Source organism: Saccopteryx bilineata, chromosome 2 (assembly GCF_036850765.1).
Source record: "Saccopteryx bilineata isolate mSacBil1 chromosome 2, mSacBil1_pri_phased_curated, whole genome shotgun sequence".
NCBI classification, from domain to species: domain Eukaryota; kingdom Metazoa; phylum Chordata; class Mammalia; order Chiroptera; family Emballonuridae; genus Saccopteryx; species Saccopteryx bilineata.
This window is the reverse complement of record NC_089491.1, coordinates 115,732,710-115,752,229: the sequence shown is the minus strand read 5'-3', so window position 1 is coordinate 115,752,229 and position 19,520 is coordinate 115,732,710. Positions and strand designations below refer to the sequence as shown.

The 19,520-nt window shown below is 47.8% G+C and overlaps 1 protein-coding gene across 2 annotated transcripts; it reads right to left on the bottom strand.

The window, feature by feature from the left end:
* Nucleotides 1–8,816: 8,816 nt before the first annotated feature.
* FKBP4 (FKBP prolyl isomerase 4) lies at nucleotides 8,817–19,273 on the bottom strand. 2 transcript variants are annotated; one of them, XM_066257682.1, is made up of 10 exons: nucleotides 18,984–19,273; nucleotides 16,776–16,920; nucleotides 16,196–16,338; nucleotides 15,206–15,326; nucleotides 14,825–14,981; nucleotides 14,105–14,195; nucleotides 13,929–14,012; nucleotides 13,453–13,638; nucleotides 12,480–12,748; nucleotides 8,817–9,621 (listed from the first exon to the last, which is right to left on the bottom strand). In XM_066257682.1, exons 1-10 carry the CDS (start codon nucleotides 19,086–19,088, stop codon nucleotides 9,606–9,608), a joined length of 1,317 nt encoding a protein of 438 aa, XP_066113779.1. In that variant the 5' UTR covers nucleotides 19,089–19,273; the 3' UTR covers nucleotides 8,817–9,605. The 2 variants fall into 2 exon arrangements, with proteins under 2 accessions (XP_066113779.1, XP_066113778.1); XM_066257681.1 differs by having other exon boundaries at nucleotides 12,509–12,748; nucleotides 18,984–19,267.
* Between the last annotated feature and the right edge of the window lie 247 nt (nucleotides 19,274–19,520).

Genomic DNA, 19,520 nt, shown 5'->3' with positions numbered 1-19,520 from the left:
ACTGTAGTTAATTTTTAAAAAAGATTTTATTTATTCATTTTAGAGAGAAGAGAGAGGGAGGAGGAGAGAGAAAAGAGAGAGAAGGGGGGAGGTGCAGGAAGCATCAACTCCTATATGTGCCTTGACCAGGCAAGCCCAGGGTTTTGAATCGGCGACCTCAGCATTCCAGGTCAAGGTTTTATCCACTGCGCCACCACAGGTCAGGCTCTTCCTTGATCTCATTGTTAACCTATTCATTATTTAATAACATGCTATTTAGCCTCCAAGTGTTTGAATGTTTTTCAGTTTTCCTATTGTAGTTGATTTCTAGTTTCATGCCATTGGGATCAGAGAAGATGCTTGATATGATTTCAATCTTCTTAAATTTTTTTTTTTTTTTAGTGTCCTTAACATGTTCACCAAGTCCAAGTTGGCCCCAACACCATGCCTAATCCCTGAAAAATGCAACCTACCCCCAGTTCAGTCTGTTAGGAGCTGTCACAAGGAGCAGGAGTCCAGGAAAAGTCCACATCCAGGAAAAGTCCGCATGGCACTGGAATTGTTGTCACAATTCTATACTTTGCAGCTCACATCCAAGTCCCAATGACCGCTGCTTCTAGCAGGAAAAGTCCGCATGGCACTGGAATTGTTGTCACAATTCTATACTTTGCAGCTCACGTCCAAGTCCCAATGACCGCTGCTTCTAGCTGGTAATGATTCAGATAGACTGGAAAAGCCATCTGCAGCATGTGTGGATATGGAGCTTCTGTTCTCCTCTGCCTAGAGAGATGAGACCAGGTTGCTTTTCCCTGGAGGTCTGTGACTGTGGCTTGATAAAGAGAACCTTGGGATACACTAAGTTCCCGCCAGGCGAGTCTCTCCCGGCTGCCGTTCACTCTGGGGAGCTGGGCAGCCCTCTCCACATTTCCGCTTTTCCTACCAGTCTCGGTGTGGCTTCTTCAGTGTTCCTTGGTTGAAGAGTCCTTTTAGTGTAGTCCAAAGTTGGTTTTTCCAGATGATAGTTCTTTTTCTTTTTAAATTTTATTTATTCATTTTAGAGAGGAGAGAGAAAGACAGAGAGAGAAGAGAGAGACAGGGGGGAGGAGCTGGAAGCATCAACTCCCAAATGTGCCTTGACCAGGCAAGCCCAGGGTTTCGAACCAGCGACCTCAGCATTTCCAGGTCGACGCTTTATCCACTGCGCCACCACAGGTCAGGCCAGATGATAGTTCTTAAAATTAGCTTGTAATCCACTTTGGTTCTGGGAGGTAGATGTTGGTACGTCCGCCTACTCCAGCGCCATCTAATTATATCCTCAATCTTCTTAAATTTATTGAGACTTGTTTTGTGTCCTAATACGTGGTGTATCCTAGAGAATGTACCATAAGCACTTGAAAAGAATGTCTATTCTGCTGCTTGAGGTGAAAGGTTCTGAAGATACCTATTTTTTTTTAATATTTTATTTATTGATTTTTTAGAGAGAGAGAGGAGTGAGAGAGAGAGAGACAGAGAGAGAGAGAAGGGGGAGGAGCAGGAAGCTTCGACTCCCATATATGCCTTGACCGGGCAAGCCCAAGGTTTCGAACCGGCGACCTCAGTGTTCCAGGTCGACACTTTATCCCACTGCGCCAGCACAGGTCAGGCTCTGAAGATACCTATTAAATCCAGTTGATCTAGTGTGTCCTTTAAGGCTGCTGTTTCTTTGTTAATTTTCTGTCTGGAGGATCTATCCATTGATGTTAGTGGGGTATTAAAATCCCCTACTATTATAGTATTGCTGTTGACCTTGTCCTTTAAGTCCATAAAAATCTGTTTTATATATTTAGGTGCTCCTATATTAGGTGCAGAAATATAATTATTGTATCCTCTTGTTGGATTGCTCCCTTTATCATTATGTAATGACCTTCTTTATCCCTTACTGTAGCTTTTGTTTTAAAGGGTATTTTGTCAGATATAAGTATTGCTACCCCAGCTGTTTTTTTCATTTCCTTTTGCATGAAATACTTTCTTTCATCCCTTCACTTTCAGTCTATGTGTATCTTCTGTTCTGAGGTGGGTCTCTTGTAGACAGCATATATATAGGTCCTGTTTTCTTTTCTTTTTTATTTTTTATTTTAATTTTTGTATTTTTCTGAAGTTGGAAATGGGGAGGCAGTCAGACAGACTCCCGCATGCGCCCAACTGGGATCCACCAGCATGCCCACCAGGGGGCGATGCTCTGTCCATCTGGGGCGTCGCTCTGTTGCCACCAGAGCCATTCTAGCGCCCAAGGCAGAGGCCACAGAGCCATCCTCAGTGCCTGGGCCAACTTTGCTCCAATAGAGCCTCGGCTGCAGGAGGGGAAGAGAGAGACAGAGAGGAAGGAGAGGGGGAGGGGTGGAGAAGCAGATAGGCTCTTCTCCTGTGTGCCCTGGCCGGGAATTGAACCTGGGACTCCTGCACGCCAGGCCGACGCTCTATCACTGAGCCAACCAGCCAGGGCCAGATCCTGTTTTCTTATTTATTGCCATTTTATTCTTTAAACCCACAATTGTCTTTCTCTCAATTTCTTTTTTCCTTTGCTTTTTTTATAGCAGGCTCCTTAACATTTCTTGCAGTATTGGTTTGCTTGTAATGAATTCCTTGAGTCTTTTTTTGTCTGGGAAACTTTTTATTTCTCCTTTAATTTTAAATGATAGCCTTGCTAGATAAAGTAGTCTTGGTTGTAGGTTCTTGTTTTGCCTCACTGAATATTTCTTGCCAATCCCTCTGGCCTGAAGTGTTTCTGTTGACAAGTCAGATGTCATCCTATGGGAGCTCCTCTGTAGGTAATTAACTGCTTTTCTCTTGCAGCTTTTAGTATTCTTTCTTTGCCTCTTAACTTTTGCATTTTAGTTATGATGTGTCTTGGTGTAGGCCTCCTTGGGTTCCTCTTCAGTGGAATTCTCTGTGCTTCTTGAATTTGTGTGACTTTTTTCCTTCATTGATTTAGGGAAATGTTCAGCTATGATTTCTTCAAACAGGTTTTCTATCCCTTGTTTGTTCTCTTCTCCTTCAGGAACCTCTATGATGTGGATGTTGTTTCTTTTCATGTTGTCACAGAGGTCTCTTAAAGTTTCCTCAGTCTTTTTGAGACTCTTTTCTTTTTGCTGCTCTGCTTCTGTACTTATGTTTATCTTGTCCTCTAAATCACTGATTCAATCTTCTGTTTCATCCAGCCTGCTGTAGATTCTTCCTAGTGCAGTCATTTCTGATATTATATTTGTCATTACTGACTGGTTCTTTTTTATTATCTCAATGTCCTTTTTGATGCTTGCTTTATCTGTTTTAAGTTCTTATTGTGACCCTCCATGGTTGCTCTAAGATCCTTGAGCATCCTAGTAACCATTATTTTAAACTATGAGTCCGGTGGTTTGGTTACCTCCACTTTGTTTAGTTCTTTTTCTGGGGATTTCTCCTATTAATTCATTTGGACATTTCTTTGCCCATTTTGTCTGTGTATTAGGTAGCTCTGCTCTGACTTTGAAATTTGATGTGGTATCTTTTTTTTTTTTTTTTTTTTTTTGTATTTTTCTGAAGCTGGAAACGGGGAGAGACAGTCAGACAGACTCCCACATGCGCCCGACCGGATCCACCCAGCAGCCCACCAGGGGCGACGCTCTGCCCACCAGGGGGTGATGCTCTGCCCCTCCGCGGCATCACTCTGCCGCAACCAGAGCCACTCTAGCGCCTGGGGCAGAGGCCAAGGAGCCATCCCCAGCACCTGGGACATCTTTGCTCCAATGGAGCCTTGGCTGCGGGAGGGGAATAGAGAGACAGAGAGGAAGGCGGGGGGGTGGAGAAGCAAATGGGCGCTTCTCCTATGTGCCCTGGCCAGGAATTGAACCCGGGTCCCCCGCACGCCAGGCCGACGCTCTACCGCTGAGCCAACCGGCCAGGGCCATGATGTATCTTTATGAGGAAGATGGGCTCAGTGGTACTGACCTCCAGGCCACCTGAGTTCCTTGCTCTAGGAATGCCTCTTGAGGTGGTATTTACCCTCCTCTTGTATGTGAGTACTGAACATAATTGGTCCTTTCGTGGGTGCAGGTTGGCTGGCTGGCTCTAAGGATCAACCTTGATCATATGTATTAGACACTATGCAGTGTCTGTCCTGTTGGGCATATTTTTTTCTCCACTGTGTCTGGTGCCTGCTGGACTCCTCCATGATGAACATGTTTTAGAACTAGTTAGAGGTGTTGGGTACACAACATTGTAATTGGACTAAATGTCATTGAATTTATTTAGTTTTATTATTTTTATTTTGTAGGAGGTTATTTCAGCCAAACTGATGATATATGCTGGGACATAAGATCTTAAATGTTCCCTATTATTGTTGTTATTATTTTATGATTATTATTTTTTAGTAAGAGACTGATAGACGGTAAGGGAGAGAGAAGAATCAATTTGTAGTTGCAGCACTTTAGTTCTTCATTGATTGCTTCTCATATGTGCCTTGACAAGGGGCCAGAGGGGTCCAACCAAGCCAGTGACCTTGGGCTTCAAGCCAGCAACCTTTGGGCTCAAGCCAGCAACCAGGGGATCATGCTGGTGAGCCTGTGCTCAAGCTGGATGGGCCCGCACTTGAGCCAGCAACTCAGGGTTTTGAACCTGGAAACTCAGAGCCCCAGGCTGACTTTATATCACTGTGCCATCACTGATCAGACTCTTTCTTTTTCTCTTTTTCTTTCTTGCTCTTTCTCTCTCTCTTTCCTTTATTTCTAAAAGTTGTTCATTTTAAATTGCATGCTATCAAAAGTATTTATCTTTCTGTCTGGATGTTCTTTCACGAATAAGTTCAGAAATAGATGATGAATGGATTGACATTTGTTTTTTTATTTTTTTCTTCTTTTTTTTTCATTTTTCTGAAGCTGGAAACAGGGAGAGACAGTCAGACAGACTCCCGCATGCGCCCGACCGGGATCCACCCGGCACACCCACCATGGGGCGACGCTCTGCCCACCAGGGGGCGATGCTCTGCCCATCCTGGGCGTTGCCATGTTGCGACCAGAGCCACTCTAGCGCCTGAGGCAGAGGCCACAGAGCCATCCCCAGCGCCCGGACCATCTTTGCTCCAATGGAGCCTTGGCTGCGGGAGGGGAAGAGAGAGACAGAGAGGAAAGCGCGGCGGAGGGGTGGAGAAGCAAATGGGCGCTTCTCCTGTGTGCCCTGGCCGGGAATCGAACCCGGGTCCTCCGCACGCTAGGCCGATGCTCTACCGCTGAGCCAACCGGCCAGGGCGAATGGATTGACATTTGAATGGACAAACATGGGTTGACAATTTACATTCCCATCCATAGCACACAAGGGTTCCCTTTTCCCAACATCTTAACCAACATTTATTATTTGACTTTTGACAACAGACATTCTTACAGATGTGAGGTGATAGCTTATTGTAATTTTCCAGTTTTGTTTTGTCTTTTAATTGATTTGAGAGAAAGGAACATAGATATGTTCCCGTGTGTACTCTGACCAGGGATCAAACCAGCAACATCTCCTTCGGGACAACACTCTAACCAACCAAGCTCTCCTGTCAGGGCTTCCCACTGTTTAGTTCTTCATTTTCCAGTAAGTTTTCTAAAAAAGGTACTATTTGTTTACTAGTCCCATCTCAAATGTCCTTTACATATTATTTCTCCAATTGAAATGAGATGCACAATTACCTGTACACTATCAGGGCAGTGTGGCTGGTATAGAGTGGAAAAAAGTTAAGTGTGTACTGATGAGGGTAAGGCAGGGGGGCCAGGCCTTAAAGGGGTTTGTAGCTTGACAGATTCTGATCTTCAGCATAAATGGGATGGGGAATCACTGACACGTTGCAGTCAGAGGGATACAATTGGAATGCTATGCAAATGCAGGTGGACAAGAGGGAATGCAAGCCGGGAGTGTTGTTGGACAGGAGCAGGCTGGAGGGGCACAGTGATGTTAGGGAGCAGCTGACAGAATGGAGAGACTGGACATACTGTACTTAGGAGAAACTTCATAGAACTTGATGTTTGAACCAGCACTAGGAAGATAAACCCTATTTTATAATTTTTTTTTTTTTTGAGCGAGAGACAGAGGGACAGAGACAGGGAGAGATGAGAAGTATCAACTTGTAGTTGCAGCAATTTAGGTGTTCATTGATGGCTTCTCATAGATACCTTGACCTAGGGGATCCGGCTGAGACAGTGACCTCTTGCTCAAGACAAACTTTGGGCTCAAGCTAATGATGGGATCAGGTTCACGATCCCTTGTGCAACCCAGCAACCCCACACGCATGCTGATGAGCCTGTGCTCAAGCAGGATGAGCCCATGCTTAAGCTGGCAACCTCGTGATTTCACACCTGAGACCTCAGCATCCCAGGTCATTGCTCTATCCACTGTGCCACCACTGGTCAAACTTATTGAAATTAAAAAAACAAGACAAAGCCTGGCCTGTGGTAGTACAGTGGATAAAGCAACAACTGGGAATGCTGAGGTCGCTGGTTTGAAACCCTGGGCTTGCCTGGTCAAGGCACATACGGGAGTTGATGCTTCCTGCTCTGTAATCCCCCTTCATTCTGTCTCTCTCTCTCTCTCTTCCTCCTTCCTAAAATGAATCAAATCTTAAAAAAAAAAACCCAAAAAACCATTTATTGATTTGAGAGAGAAGGAATTATCAATTTGGTTTTCCACTTATTCATGCATTCATTGTTTAATTCTTTTATGTGCTATGACGGGGGTCTAACTTGCAACTTCAGCATATCCAGAAGAAAACCTATTTTAAAACTTCCAGAAACTACTTGCAAACTTGTACTAACAGCTAAAAATATTGATTGCTACTGGTTGTTATTTGAGCATTCACTGAGAACAGTGGGGTAGGCAGTGGGTTTAATTTTAAACTTAAGACTTCTGGCCACAAACAGCCTCACAGGACACATAAACCAAGGCTTGTCCAGCTAGTGCTACACAAGTGATTCTTTTAAATTCTTGGGATTCCTACGGAAGCACTCAGAGCTGGAAGAAACCTCAGAAGCGTTTTGTATATCTATTTTTGCAGTTCAGGAAAAAGATTGAACTTGCCCAACGTCACATGAATTTCATGACCAACTTCAGATTTGTTCAAGAGATCTCATATTCCAGGCAGATCTTTGCATTAACTTCTGGGCCTTGGTGTTCTCATCTGTAAAATGGGGTGGTTCCTTATTTGTAGGATGGTTGTGAGGATTAAGGTCACTCTACATGAGGCTCTTGGAGTAGTGCTAGGCTTACGTCACGAATGAAGGTTAGCTATTATCGTTGGCTGCAGGGCCATGTCTAAGCTTGAAATACCTAAAAAAGCCAAGCCCAGGACTAGGGTGTGAATCCAGCAAGAGTAAGGGTGACACGGGGAAACTAGGACGAGCACATTTTAGTTCTGGCTCCAGCACGTCATGCTTTGTGACCTGGTGTATCTTTTACACATGTAAGTTTCTCTTCCACAGTGGAAGTGTGGAGAAAATTCTCTGGAAGAACTGCTTACAGGCATGTGGGTAGGCATTCTAGCTGTCATGCACAGGAATTACTACAGCCTAGAGAGAGAGGTGCACAGATGGAGACCCCTGGCCAGCAGCCAAATTCAGAAGTCTCAGCTTAGCTGCTTATGCCCCTTGGTCTCTCCCAGGGCCTATGTTACAGGAGTGAAGGGTCAAGCAGTTGGAAAAAAGCAGTCTTCTTCTTAGAACCCAGAAGGAAACTGGCAAGTGAGCCTGACTGCCTGTGTTACCTGGCTTGAGGACTTTTCTTCCCTTTTTTTTCAATTTATTTTAATTTACTGTGTTTAAATAGATTCAAGTGTTCCATCGAATACATTGCTCCCCACCTGTTCCCCTCAACACCCCCCTTGCCCCCCTCCCTGGTTCATCCCTCTTGTGTAAAAGGTGTCACACAGGTTTGTTTTTTTTTTAAAGAGAGAAGGGGGCAAGGAACGGAGTATAACTCAATAGTTGCTTCTCATATGTGCCTTGACCAGGGAAACCCAGGGTTTTGAACTGGTGACCCCAGCATTCCAGGTTGGCGCTTTCTCCACTGCGCCACCACACATATTTTACTTTTTTTTTTTTGTATTTTTCTGAAGCTGGAAATGGGGAGGCAGTCAGAGTCCTGCATGCGCCCAACCGGGATCCACCCAGCACGCCCACCAGGGGGTGATGCTTTGCCCATCCAGGGCATCGCTCTGTTGAGACCAGAGCCACTCTAGCGCCTGGGACAGAGGCCAAGGAGCCATCCCCAGCGCCCGGGCCACCTTTTGCTCCAATGGAGCCTTGGCTGCGGGAGGGGAAGAGTGAGACAGAGAGCAAGGAGAGGGGGAAGGGTGGGGAAGCAGATGGGCGTCTCTCCTGTGTGCCCTGGCCATGAATCGAACCTGGGACTCCTACACGCCAGGCCGATGATGCTCTACCACTGAGCCAACTGGCCAGGGCCGACAGATTTTACCTTTTAAGAAACCAAGGGAGGCTGTTCTTTCTATGGGGTTAGGCAGATAGGGAAATCGAACTTTAAACCAAACACAAGTGGCCCCTGTATTTTAGAAGTTTCCACGTCCTTATTGTTTGGGAAGAGAACCAGAGCCAGCAGAAACTGCCAGGCTGCTGTGGAGAGTGTGGAAACGTGTGGAGGATCTCAGCGCGGCCCTGGAGCCGCCTGTGCAGAGCCCAGGAGGCCCTGTGTGGCAGCGCTGCTCCAGGCTCAACCACCGATTCTCTATCAGGTGCTACATTTTAAGGACTTGAGATGGGTGACTCCCTCAATTTGTCCCCCACAATGTAGCCATGCATGCCCACCCTCTAAGGCCAAAACAAAAAAGGTTGCCTGACACCCAGTTTTTATGTTTCCACTTTATTGCTCAAGTACAGAACTTGAGTTGAGCCTGGACCTTCAGCAATGTGCAGAGAAGAGGCTGATGGGGGGTGGGGACATGACCTGGCTGAGAAGAGAAAGAGAACGGAGAGGAAATACTGGAAGGGGATACAGGAGGTGGTCACCATGACCCCAGGAGAAATCATCAACCACACCATCTGGGTGAAGAAGGGATCAGAAAGAAATAACGGGCACAACAGTGGTTTTTCCCATGCCCCTAGCACCCACACGGAGGCCACGTGCTTGGAAATGGACAGGGAGGAGGAGGGGGGAGGAGAAAGATGCCCGCCCAGGAGCTCTCCCTCTCCACCCTGGTTTCACATCTGATCCCACATTCCTATTGCTCACCCCCTTCTACCATGTGAAAAATGGGCATAACCAAAAGAGGAAGCAAAATAAATTAACATTCTGATGAGTGTGCATGGATGTACATTTGCTCATGTGTAACGGGGGAAGGAGGGAGTGACAATACCTACAATGATCTCCCCACCTCAATCCCCCAGCCTACTTCTTTCCCCCTTCCCCCAAAGCCACCATCCAACCAGATAGAAAAATAAAGGTCTAATTCACTCAAAATTCTTCAGTTTTTACAAAACGAACAGGGTGGAGCAGAGTAGGGAGCAGGGAAGCAGGCGGCTGCAGGAATAGGCTGGGGAGGGGCTATGCCTCAGTTTCCACCTTAGACTGGCTCCCTGCCACATCCTCCTGCTCCTCCTTCATCTCTGCATCAGCACGACGGTCTCCTGCAGCTATTGTCGCCTTGGCCTGCGAGAAGAAAGAGGCCCAGTCACCTGGTGAGAAAGGTAATGCTTTCTCCATGTCCCCACTCTTGCCTGCCTGCACTTACTGACCTGCTTCCACACACCCAGCACCCTGCCACCATGTCCAGTCTGTACCCAATACTCATCACCCAAGTGAAACAATGTACAGTACATTCATTTCCAGCAGAATTAATGGACACAGCAATTCCCTTTCTACTACCATATTTCCCCATGTATAAAACGCACCTTTCCCCCCAAATTTTGGGGTCTAAAAACGGGGGGTGTCTTACATAGTAGTAGTTGTTTCTTTACTTGCATTTCCCGCTTTTTCGTGCTTGTTTTTGCTCTCATTGTTGAAGACAGTGATTTGTCACCAGACACAGATGAGGACAAGCTAATGGATGGGAGTTTTGACACTGATAAAGAGTTGTATGAATTTTATGATGAATAAAACTTGAGTTCAGTAAGTTTATGTAATACTTTTTTTTCAAATTTTGGACCCCAAAATTAAGGTGCATCTTATACATGGGGAAATATGGTGTGTCTTTTTTTTTTTTTTAAGAGAGGAAAGGGAGAGACAGAGAAAGAGAGAGAGATAGAGAGAAGGGGGGAGGAGCTGGAAGCATCAACTCCCATATGTGCCTTGACCAGGCAAGCCCAGGGTTTCGAACCCGCGACCTCAGCATTTCCAGGTCGACGCTTTATCCACTGCGCCACCACAGGTCAGGCAATATGGTGTGTCTCAAAAGCACACCTGTAGGCCTGACCAGGTGGTGGCGCAGTAGATAGAGCGTCGGACTGGGATGCGGAAGTATCCAGGTTCGAGACCCCGAGGTAGCCAGCTTGAGCGCCGGGCTCATCTACTTTGAGCAAAAAGCTTATTAGCTTGGACCCAAGGTCACTGGCCCCAGCAAGGGGTTACTCGGTCTGCTGAAGGCCCACGGTCAAGGCACATATGAGAAAGCAATCAATGAACAACTAAGAAGTCGGAACATGCAACGAGAAACTAATGATTGATGCTTCTCATCTCTCTCCGTTCCTGTCTGTCCCTGTCTATCTCTGCCTCTGTAGAATAAAAAAAATAAAAAAAGCACACCTGTACATGTAAAAAACTATATATTTAAAAGATCATTTATTGCAATACTGTTCATAACTAATTTTCCACCATGGCAGCTACTAGCACTGTAAAGGCTGAGCACTTTATTTATTTTTATTTTATTTTATTTTTTTAGAGAGAGGGAGAGACAGAGAGAGAAGAGGGACAGAGAGAGAGAAGGGGGGAGGAGCTGGAAGCATCAACTCCCATATGTGCCTTGACCAGGTAAGCCCAGGGTTTTGAACCGGCGACCTCAGCATTTCCAGGTCGACGCTTTATCCACTGCGCCACCACAGGTCAGGCAGGCTGAGCACTTTAAATTTAGGTAGTTAAAACTGATGTCTTGTATGTGTAAAATATGCACTGGATTTTGATGACTTGGTCTGAAAATACACAGGTGCAATTTAAAAAGTTACAGGTTGCGCCCTGGCCGGTTGGCTCAGCGGTAGAGCGTCGGCCTAGCGTGCGGAGGACCCGGGTTCGATTCCCGGCCAGGGCACATAGGAGAAGCGCCCACTTGCTTCTCCACCCCTCCGCCGCGCCTTCCTCTCTGTCTCTCTCTCTTCCCCTCCCGCAGCCAAGGCTCCATTGGAGCAAAGATGGCCCGGGCGCTGGGGATGGCTCTGTGGCCTCTGCCCCAGGCGCTAGAGTGGCTCTGGTCGCAACATGGCGACGCCCAGGATGGGCAGAGCATCGCCCCTGGTGGGCGTGCCGGGTGGATCCCGGTCGGCGCATGCGGGAGTCTGTCTGTCTCTCCTCATTTCCAGCTTCAAAAAAAAAAAAAAGAGGAAAAAAAAAAGTTACAGGTTGCAATTAGATACCTTGTGTCAACTACACAGTATTAAAATTACTTCACCTGTTTTTCTTTAGCACAGCTACTAGACAACTTAAAATTATGTATGTGGTATGCATTATATTTCTACTGGACAGTGCTGGTTTAGAACACCAGAAGACTAAAAATAAGGGTATGGTATATCTATGCAATGGAAAGATTTATAAACATAAGAACAAACATGGAAGCTCTTTTGGTTGTTGATGTAAAATAAGCATGCTATAGAACACAGAGCATGTTGCCTTTTATTAGGAAAAAGAGAGAAAACATAAATGTGTCTAATTGTACATGCACTCAAATATGCTGGAATGATACAAGAACTGGTAATATCAGTTGCTTTTGGGTGGTGGGAGACTTCTGACTACAAATTCTTTTGTACAACTTGAATTTAACTACGTATATGTATTACATATATATAGACGTATTATATATATGTATTATATATGTTTAAGGTTTATTCATTTTTAGAGAGAGGAGAGAAAATGGGGTGGGAAGCATCAATTCATAATACATATAGTTGCTTCCCATATGTGCCTGGACCAGGCAATCCCAGGGTTTTGAACTGGTGACCTCAGCATGCCAGGTCGAAAGCTTTTATCCACTGTGCCACCACAAGTCAGGCTGTATTACCGATTTTTAAAAGATGTTTAAAACCTGTGTTTTAAAAATGCACAGACAACATATGTTAGGAAGCACACTTGACAACTGATTCCTGACCTCTACTTACTCAAGTGGGTTCCCAGCCCTGACCACCAAGGAATGTTGTCCTGACAGCAGAGATTTTTACTGAGGGAACATACATGCTATTGTTCCATGGACAGGGCAACTTCTGGTTTCCAGGACTGGCACAAACAACCACAGGCACAAAGAGCCCACACCAGCTCAGCTGGGCACAGGGACAAGGAAATGAGATGGGTATAAAAAGAGACATTACCTCGTCCCTGTGCCTGTCCTGATCCTCACCTTACTCTCCTCCTCAGCCAACCTCTCAAACATATTGGCATAGAGCTTCTTCTCCCGTGCAAGCTGCTTGCGGATCCGCTGATGGCAAACACCCAGTTGGGCCTTGGCGGCTTTGTTGCTGGGGTAGAGCTGCAGGACCTTCTGGAAGTCAGCCCGTGCCAAGTCAAAGTCATTCACTGCCAGGTGGGCCTCTCCCCGGCGGAAAAGGCCCTTCTCATTGTTGCTGTCCAGCTCCAGGGCCTAATGATGAAGGAGGAAGCAACAGTGAGACCTCAGCTCCTTCCTGTAGCCTATCTGGTCAAGATTGGGCTCTAGAGGTGGCCCTCAGCAGGATGATTGGGAACGGAAATGGCTATCTGCCTCAGAAAGAATCAATCTTGGGGCAATAAATGGAAAAGACCAAGACTAGGAAGATAGTTCTTCACATGGAAGGGAAGGACCTCTGACATTTCCATTTTCTTTAAATCAGGATCGACCTGGCAACCCTGTCTAGGGCCAAAGCTTGAGTACTGAGCTATTTTTAGCACCTGAGGTTTATGCGCTTGGGACCAACCAAGCCATCCTCAGCACCTAGGGCCAATGCTTGAACCAATCGAGCCACTGGCTGCGGGAGGGGAAGAGGGTGACGGTTGGGGGAGAGAAGCAGATGGTCACTTCTCCTGTGTGCCCTGACTGGAAATCAAAACTGTGATGTCCATATGCTGGGCTGATGCTCTATTCACTGGGACACTGTCAGCTGCCTCCTACCACTGAAACCAAGGTGCTTGTTTTTCTTAGGACCAGGGAGAGGGAGGGGGCAAAGAGGAAGAAGAGAGACAAACCTATTTCTGTATGTGCCCTGAACAGGGATAGAGTCCACAACCTTTACGTATCAGGACAATGCTCTAACCAACAGAGAGCTATCTAGCCAGAGCACTCCTGTGCCTTCTTTAAAGGGGCCTCACCTTGTTACAGCTCTCAATGGCAGCTGAGAAAGCCTGTAGTTTCAGATGACACATGGCCAGGTTGAGGTGGGAGGCCAGCCGAAGAGCCTGTGCCTTCTGCGCGTCCTCATTAGAGAAACTCGACTCGTATTCCAGCCAGGACACAATCTTCTTGTATTGCAATGAAGCTTGTTTGTACTTGCCTTCCTATAACGGGAGGGAGGCTCAGGCACCCAACACAGGTCCAGTTGCACCTGCAGGTTCTGACCCTGCAGACATCAGTGACCCATGAGCAGAAGAGTCCTGCCTACCCTGCTACCCTCAATGCCCCAGGCAAGAGCAGCTAGCTCAGATATACTAAGTGAGGACAACAGGGGCTACTTGACCACTCCCTGGCAGAAAATGACCTCAGCCATTGGGGGCGGGAGGTGGGAAGAAGGGTGAGCCCAGAGGAGCCCTTCCTGGGAGTGTCCTCAGGACCACGGCTGCTGGCTCACCTTGAAGTACACGGTGCCCCGCTCTTTCACTATGGTGCTCTGTTCCAACTTCTCCTCCGAATTCATCTCCCAAGACTCCTTGGCCTGCCATCCCCAAGGGAGAAACATAGTTGTCAAGAGAGTCACAGGCAAGGTGAGAACTACTTCAGGAGAGAAAAGATCTTGAACCAACTCACCTTCTCAAAACTCTTGAGGTGGAGCTCATATTTCAGGTCAGCATTTGGTGGGATCTGGAACTTTTCCTTCCCAACACTGCCAAAAGCATAGCTGTGGGGGCAAAAAACCTAGGTCATCTTAGCAGCACCTAACATGCTCCTTACCGAAAAGGCTTCCTATCTGTTTCCAGGAAAGTACCTCCCCAACCCTTTTAAGACTTGGTTCAAATGTTTCCCGTTTGGCAAAATCTTCCCCGACTTCTTTACACAATTAGTTAGTCTCTCAATATCTTACATATCCTTGTAATAACTCATACTACACACTGGTATGCTTACTAATTTCAAGGGCACTTCACTGAAGAATGAATCAAGAGATGTCAAGAACAATGTCCCTGAGTACCTAGGCACGTTCCTCATTGTGTCTGGCAGAGTAGGTGAGCTTCAAGAAATGTCATAAAGATGAAAATCTTGATGTTGGAGAGAGTCTATAGGAGCCATGACTGAAAAGATTACGTTCTGATCCAAGGAGATGTGGACAATTGTGGCCACACTCCTAAATACAGCAAAGAGATCATAATGACCTATGTCTGTGGTGCCCAGAGGCAGTGAACACTCATGAGGCTGTGGGGGTAGTAAACACATGCAGAAGAAAGGACACATAGGGCCAGTTATGCACCTCACTGTGGACATGTAGATCTCTGACCTTGGTTCACCCACCTGTTCTACAAAGTGCTCACTCACCTGGGCTTGAGGTACACAATGGAATGTTCTCCTTTTTCCATGTGCTGAATGGCTTTCTCCAACCCACAAGGCAGATCCAGGCTTTCCCCTTCACCGATCTCAAAGTGGAGCTCTCGCTGGTCAAAAATCTGGTCCCTGTAGTATCCTTCTAGTGCAACTGGAATGCAAGAGAGGCAATGAATCAGGCCCATGAGCGGGAAGGTGGCTGAAGAAGGATGCTACCAGCCTCCCTTTATTACCTTCATCACTTCTTGCCCCCAAGACGCCCTTGTTGTGTTCTCAGACTTGGTATACTAAGAGGGTATATCAAATCCCTCATTTGCTAGACAAGAAAAGAGCATCAGAGAAAGAAAGTGACTTAAAACCTGACTACTGTCTCACCCTCCACAATAGCACCCTCGTTGGGCCTAGCATAGCCTTCGCCCCGAGTCTGTATTCTCCGGACAATTCCGCCATCTTCTTCTTCGGTCAGGTCTTCTCCCTTGAACTCGAACAACTCCACCTGCGGTCCAAGACATAAGATGACACAACTCCTTTCAGCACTAACTCGTCAACAGTGAGATACAACTTCTCTCTCATTCAGAAAAGTCCTTAGTAATTCCCAGACTAGGTCTGACCACAAGGGCAGCCACACTAGGAGTTGACAGAGGGGCACTTTTGCTAAGTTCTTGGTATCTGCCCCAGCCTCAACTTTGGTAGAGGTGGGTAGTCCACATAGATCTCAGTTAACTTCAGGAGATCAATCTATTTATTACCTCCTCTGCATATTAGGGGCATGTTCCAGACAATCCTAACTCAACTACTTGAGAAGCCCAACCTGACAGGCATTAGAAATGTCCCAACATCTTTCAGAAGTCTTCTGAACATTCTCCAAGTATTATTGGTGAGTAGGGCTCAACTACTCTCAAACAAAACAGTGCCAAGTTCTGCATTCTCAATGAAAACTTTCCTCACCTTGTTGACCCATGGCAGGAGGCATTACTCCCCTCCTCTGATCTCTAGGTGCCAATATTCAATGCTGTCACTTATTACTGCACACAGATACAGACCGTGTGACTCCTTTCAGTTAAAACTATACCCCATTTCCTCTGGGCTTTGCTCTAGAAATAAATACACCTCAACCCATTAACCTGCTTTGAAGAGGGGCTCATGGGCACCTCTTCCCACCCAAAACCTCCATCAAAGCCCACATTCTGGCAGCAGTAAGCTATGTGCACAGCAGAGCCAACGGCCCTCTCCATTTCTCCTCTCCCCTTAAGGCCAGGACCTCAGCCTTGGCTATACTGTCTCCAAGTGGCAGGAAAGACAGGAGGGCAACTAGGCCCTGAGCTAAGATAAGGCCGGCTCTTTGTTCTCTGGCTGGACACTTACTTCAAACACAAGCGTGGCATTGGAAGGGATCTTCGGTGGGCTGCCTGCCAAACCGTAGGCATATTCTGGTTTGCAGGTAATGCGGCATATTTCTCCTACCCTCATAGTTGCTACAGCAATGTCCCAAGCTTTGATGACCTCCCCTGTAGGTAAAGAAAGCAAACAGATCCCTCTACAGATCTGACTCTGAGCTCACCAGCCCCAGGGTACCATGCCTGAGGGGAAGCTAGAGACTTTAGAAATGGGACCAGGAAGGTAGAAAACCTGGTTGCAATCAGTGCAGTCCTGTCAGATCTCTTAAAAATTAAAGGAACCACTCAACTATGGAAACAAAGGAATTCAAGAAACAAGGCAGTCCACTCCTGAAGAGGAAGTGAGGTGTTCAAAAGTAATCAGGGGAAGGAGAGAGAGAAATCAATATAGTTACAGGACTAGGGAAAAAAAGGAATAGCAACAACAACAACAAAAAGAAAACCAACAGCCTGTAACAAACCACTCCAAGCTTCTAATAATATCGTTCCTGCTTCTGACAACTTAAATCCTCCTCGAAGCCTATCTACCAAGTCTAGGTCTTGCCTACCTTTTCCCAGGTCAAAGGAGAATTTGTCCTTGCGGTCCAGACTGGAGTCAAACTTGGTGCCATCTAACAGCCAGCCAGTGTAGTGAACAAAGACTCGGTCCCCAATCATAGGCATCTCAGTGCCCACGCCCTCTCGCTTGATGACCTGGGAGGAAGGGGGAGAAGATGAGTACCCAGGCATGGGACCGTAAAACCACTTGCACGCCTCTGACAGAAACATAGAGGGAGTCTTCTGTCTCCTTTAAGTAGATTCAAGGAACCATTCCTCAAGGGACTCTGATATAAAGCTTAGATAGAAGCCAACTGACCTTCCTATCTCTCCTGAGGTGTGACATGACTTGGTTTGAAAACTGGAGACAAAAAACCCAAGTCAAATTTTTGCTGTATGATCTTAGATAAGTCAGTCAAACTCTCTAAACCATATTTGTAAAGTAGTGATGATAATCCCTATTATAGCTGTTGGAGGATTAAATTGGTAACATTTATCAGCAGCAAAGGAAGAAGTATTTCCTTACTTAATTTATTCCTTTTATGCAGGGGAGAGAAAGAGAGAGTGGGAGAGGGAGAGAAAGGGGGAAGAAGCAGGAAGCATCAACTCCCATATGTGCCTTGACCAGGCAAGCCCAGGGTTTCGAACCAGTGACCTCAGTGTTCCAGGTCAATTCATTATCCATTGCGCCACCACAGGTCAGGCAGAGGTACTTATGCTCCATTTTCTCATTCTTCCTAAATGCCAGATCAGGGTCTGATTTGGAGATAAGAAGAGGAATATGGCTAATGAAGAGTTTCAAAGAGGAAAAAGGAATATACTAAATTACAGATGAGCACTGGTAGACTAGTTTAAGCCCTTTATTTCTGGGCTAAGATTATTTCCCAGGAACTTAGAAGCCTCTGCTTCTCTTCCTCAGCATTTACAAAAGCTCCCTCCACAGGCAACCTGGTAGGTGTGTCATTGCCCAAGGAAAGCTTCTCTGATAGAATGGATGGGGGATTAAGGAGTAATAAAGATAAGGGAAAGGAGTGGAAGATAGAGATCACCAGGACACTGGAGAGAGAATGGGAAGCCACATGCCCATTGGAAGAGCAGCTTGAGATTCCAAGATATAGGAGGAAAGCCACATGCATTTCTGGACCAGACAGGAACTCCTGGAGGTTTGCCCAAGTCTCTGTCTCTCTCTCTCTCTCTCACACACACACACACACACACACACACACGTGGAGTAAAGCGGCGGGAATGAGATCCGGGCTGGTATTTCGTGTGTTCTGTACTGACCCAGGTCAAGTTGCCCTGCTCCCTCAGGCCAAGACCCTTCCCCCTTCACTCTGGCTATTGCAGTCTGGCGATTACACTGCCGCAGGCTCCTAAGCAAAGCACCTCTTCTAGGCATCACACCCCAAGACTCAAATCCGGGGTGGCGTGGGTCCGTGTAGGAGAACTACAGGTCCCAGCATGCACCGCTCCCCGGTTTTCCCGGGGCTGGTGGGAGGGGGGACAGCATGGCTGAGCGGGTGACCTACCTAAGTCCCAACCTTTAGAAAGGGGCTAAAGAAAAAACGGAGAGCACCAGAACCTTCCTCGCGGCCAGGCCCGGGCGCCAAGTGGCAACATAAGTCGCTGGGCCAGAAATTAGTCTTGTGACCGATTCAGATCTTAGCTGATATTGCCAGGAGTAGGCAAGCTCTCGCTCCACTACCGACGAAGACGGCCCAGGGCCTTCCCGGCTGCTGTTGGCAGGGAAGGAGCTGGCAGTTTGGCCACAGCTGCGGGGTCGGGCTGAGGTGAGGGAGGGGCGGCGTCGGAGCCGGGCCGGGCGCACGCTGCCGGAGGCCCCCTAGCTGCCGCTCGCGTAAGCCGCCGCGCCTGTCCCTCCCCTCTGCACGCTGCACACCGGAGTTGGTCCTGCAGCGTCGGGGGCCTGAGCCCAGACCACAGGCTTCCAAAGGGGCCAGAAAAATCGTCAAGGAGAGACCCGCGCACCTAGATCACTCCCCTTTCGCCCCCAAACAACGCAGCCTGGTTTAGGAAGGCGATGCAACCGGCCGCCGGCCGCACAACCACTCCACCATAGGCCGGGAGGTTGCAGAGGCGGGAGTCCCCAGCCTGGCCCGGCGGGGCTCCCAGGTTCGGCGGGAGAGCAGCTGCGACGGTCGACTGGGGCTCGGCCGCCCCCCGCAGGCCACGGGCTTCCCCAGCGTCGGCGCCCTTACCTTCAGCACGCCTTCATCCTGCTTGGGGCTGATGTCCACTCCCTCGATTCTCAGAGGCGCCGACTGCGCCCCGCTCTCGGCCGCCTTCATCTCCTCCGCCGTCATCGCCGCTCCGTGTGCCGTTTACCCGGGGAGCTGGGCACTGGGCGCCGCGGCCTGTCTGCTCGGCGGAGCGGCGCGCAGACGCCGACCTGCGAACTGGTCCAAGGCTCAGCCCCTCAGGTTCCCTGGCCCGCAGCGGAATCCGGCTGGGGAGCCGTCGTAGGTGGGTCCCGGAGCGGCCGGAGGAGTGATTGGTTCCGCCCCGCCGCGGAGGGAGGGGCTGGGAGGAGCCGGAGAGCTAGCGAGGGACGGAGGGGGAGGGGGGGGAGAAGTTTCTAGAGACGGCGACGGTTAAGCCGGTTGTGGCTCTAGTGCTGCCGGTGATTATATGAAAATTTTTCCTATTTCTGGTTCATTCCTTATGCTGATTGCCTGCCCTCCCCCCCAACACACACTCCTGGGACTCTGGGTGGAGACTGGGGAGGGGGCAGTCCC